This window comes from Penaeus chinensis, chromosome 36 (genome assembly GCF_019202785.1).
Source record: "Penaeus chinensis breed Huanghai No. 1 chromosome 36, ASM1920278v2, whole genome shotgun sequence".
NCBI lineage: Eukaryota > Metazoa > Arthropoda > Malacostraca > Decapoda > Penaeidae > Penaeus > Penaeus chinensis.
Window position 1 is genome coordinate 21,034,959 of NC_061854.1, and position 2,803 is coordinate 21,037,761.

At 40.9% G+C, this 2,803-nt stretch overlaps 1 protein-coding gene across 1 annotated transcript in view; it reads left to right on the forward strand.

Moving 5' to 3' along the window:
• The first annotated feature begins 499 nt into the window (after positions 1-499).
• The window catches only part of LOC125044606 (myosin heavy chain, muscle-like), a 9,852-nt gene continuing 7,548 nt past the window's right edge, over positions 500-2,803 (forward strand). Inside the window, exons 1-8 of the mRNA XM_047641355.1 lie at positions 500-1,028; positions 1,135-1,162; positions 1,384-1,483; positions 1,592-1,681; positions 1,786-1,948; positions 2,118-2,221; positions 2,367-2,504; positions 2,611-2,803. The exon at positions 2,611-2,803 is cut by the window's right edge and continues 77 nt beyond it. Of these exons, the coding sequence (XP_047497311.1) occupies positions 515-1,028; positions 1,135-1,162; positions 1,384-1,483; positions 1,592-1,681; positions 1,786-1,948; positions 2,118-2,221; positions 2,367-2,504; positions 2,611-2,803 (1,330 nt within the window). The 5' untranslated portion in view covers positions 500-514. The remainder of the gene's footprint in view (positions 1,029-1,134; positions 1,163-1,383; positions 1,484-1,591; positions 1,682-1,785; positions 1,949-2,117; positions 2,222-2,366; positions 2,505-2,610) is intronic.

A 2,803-nucleotide genomic window follows, 5' to 3' on the forward strand; every position in this document is an offset into this window, starting at 1 on the left:
ATAACAACGGAAGATTATCATTCCAAAAACATCTTGTTCTTGTATTAAACTTTCTTCCGTTGCCTTTTGCATAAACAAATCTGACACAATCGGTTCAAATAATAGGCCAATACAATGGTAGTCGATTCTGCAGTGTAAATAAAAAAACTAAAAGTGGTCTGGTAAAGAAATAGATACACAAATTTCTTTACCAGAGTGGGTTTACTAGCCCTCTAATCGCAGAATCTTGAGCGACAGACGGTTCATCTTCAATATTTGAGAGAGAGAAAAAAAAAAAAAAACCTTTTCCTGAATTATCCACTTATAGTAACTTCCTCCTTCATCATGTAGGGCAATTTATGTATTTTCTTGGGATATTAGTTAGGTGCAACAGGAAATAGTATTTATATATGTTTACATATATTTGGATGTGTGTATATATAAGATATAATTCATCTTACACTTTGTTTCATTTTGCAGGAAATTCTCGCACTCTCTGAATTTGTCTCCCAGTCGTTGATCCCACACCACCAGCATGCCCGGTCACGTCAAGAAGAGCACGGGTCCCGACCCCGATCCCTCTGAGTATCTCTTCATTTCCCCTGAACAAAAGCGCATCGACCAGGCGAAGCCCTATGACCCTAAGAGGTCCTATTGGGCTCCCGATCCCGAAGAGGGTTTCGTTGAGTGTGAGCTTCAGGGCGCCAAGGGTGACAAGTTGGTGACGGTTAAGCTTCCCAGTGGAGAGACTAAGGATTTCAAGAAGGAACAGGTCGGGCAGATCAACCCTCCTAAGTACGAGAAGTGTGAGGATGTGTCCAACTTGACCTTCCTTAACGATCCCTCCGTCTTCTACGTCCTCAAGTCCCGTTACCAGGCCAAGCTTATCTACACCTATTCTGGTCTCTTCTGTATTGTCATCAACCCCTACAAGCGTTACCCCATCTACACCAACCGTGCCGTCAAGATCTACATGGGCAGGAGGCGTAATGAGGTGCCCCCTCATCTCTTCGCCATCTGCGACGGTGCCTACCAGAACATGATGCAAGGTATGTAGTCGAAGCACTATCTAAATATTCAAAAGAAATTTTAGATCATCGAGGAAAATAAATATGGAAAATTTTCATCCTAACTAATAAATATCCTTCTTTACAGATCGTCAGAATCAGTCCATGCTTATCACGTAAGTTTTTTTTCTTCTATTTTCTAACTTTCTAATTTTTTTTTTCCCATGTCATAGTCGAGCAAGAAACAAAGCGTTAATAATAAGGCTGTAGCAAAAGAACACTTCCCTACCATTTTCAACAGTTATGATATATCACATTTGTTAATAATGTCAAATTATATACATCTTTTTTTTAAATTTTGGTTGATGCATTATGAAATCAATTTGTCTACACTCAGTGGTGAGTCTGGTGCCGGTAAGACCGAGAACACAAAGAAGGTGTTGTCTTACTTCGCCAACGTCGGTGCTAGCGACAAGAAAGAGGGCGAGAGCAAACAGGTAAGCTATTTCTAAACATAATATACATTCATGTAAAACTATCTCTCATGGTGTAACGTCTGACGAAAGTGTCAGAACCTACAAAACGATTTCGTTTTCTTCAATCAGAGTCTAGAGGATCAGATCATCCAGACCAACCCCATCCTTGAGGCCTATGGTAACGCCAAAACCACCCGCAATGACAACTCCTCTCGTTTCGTAAGTATATTATTTGATTTTGTAGCTATTTCAATTATTTGGAACGAAATAAAGTAAAATACAAAAAATGAATATTCGTGTTTAAATTTTCTCATTCCACGCAGGGTAAGTTCATCCGCGTGCACTTCGGCCCCAACGGAAAGCTTTCCGGCGCTGACATCGAGGTCTACCTGCTGGAGAAGGCTCGTGTCATCTCCCAGTCCCCCGCCGAGCGAGGCTACCATATCTTCTACCAGCTGATGTCCGACCAGATCGACTATATGAAGAGTAAGCGGGTTTCACAAAAATAAACTATATCTATATATCTATATTTATATTCATCTGTTTATTTACACGCATACACGCATTAAATATATGTACATATAAATATATATGTATATATGTATGTATTTATCTATGCTTCTGTAAGATCTGATTGTTTTCTATTTTCCATCAGAAATATGCCTCTTGTCTGACGACATTTACGACTACCACTATGAGGCCCAGGGCAAGGTTACTGTCCCATCCATTGACGATAAGGAGGACATGCAGTTCACTCATGTAAGTAATGAGCACACGCACACCGAAATACTTCTGATAATATACTGCATATTCTCGAAAACACAATTACATCAAGATTTACATGAAAACAATACCCAGCTCCCTGGAAAGAATTGGAGGGTGTATGTGTTTATGTTTGTTACAGGAAGCTTTCGATATCCTGAACTTTTCCAACGAAGAGAGGGACAACTGCTACAAGGTTACCTCGTCAGTCATGCACTTTGGTAACTTGAAGTTCAAGCAGAGAGGTCGTGAGGAACAGGCTGAACCCGATGGCATTGAGGTAGGACTTCGTGAAGTGTGAATAAACTCAGAGGAAATTGTTTCTTCCAAATAATAAAAGGAAAACAAAATAGAAGTGACTGTATAATTCTGATTTCTTTTAAAAGCCTGGAGAAGTTGTTGCCAAGCTGCTCGGTGTTGACGCCGAGGAGCTCTACAGGAACTTCTGCAAGCCCAAGATCAAGGTCGGTGCCGAGTTCGTCACCAAGGGTATGGGCGTCAATGCTGTCAACTACAACATCGGTGCCATGGCCAAGGGTCTCTTCTCACGTGTGTTCTCATGGCTCGTCAAGAAGTGTA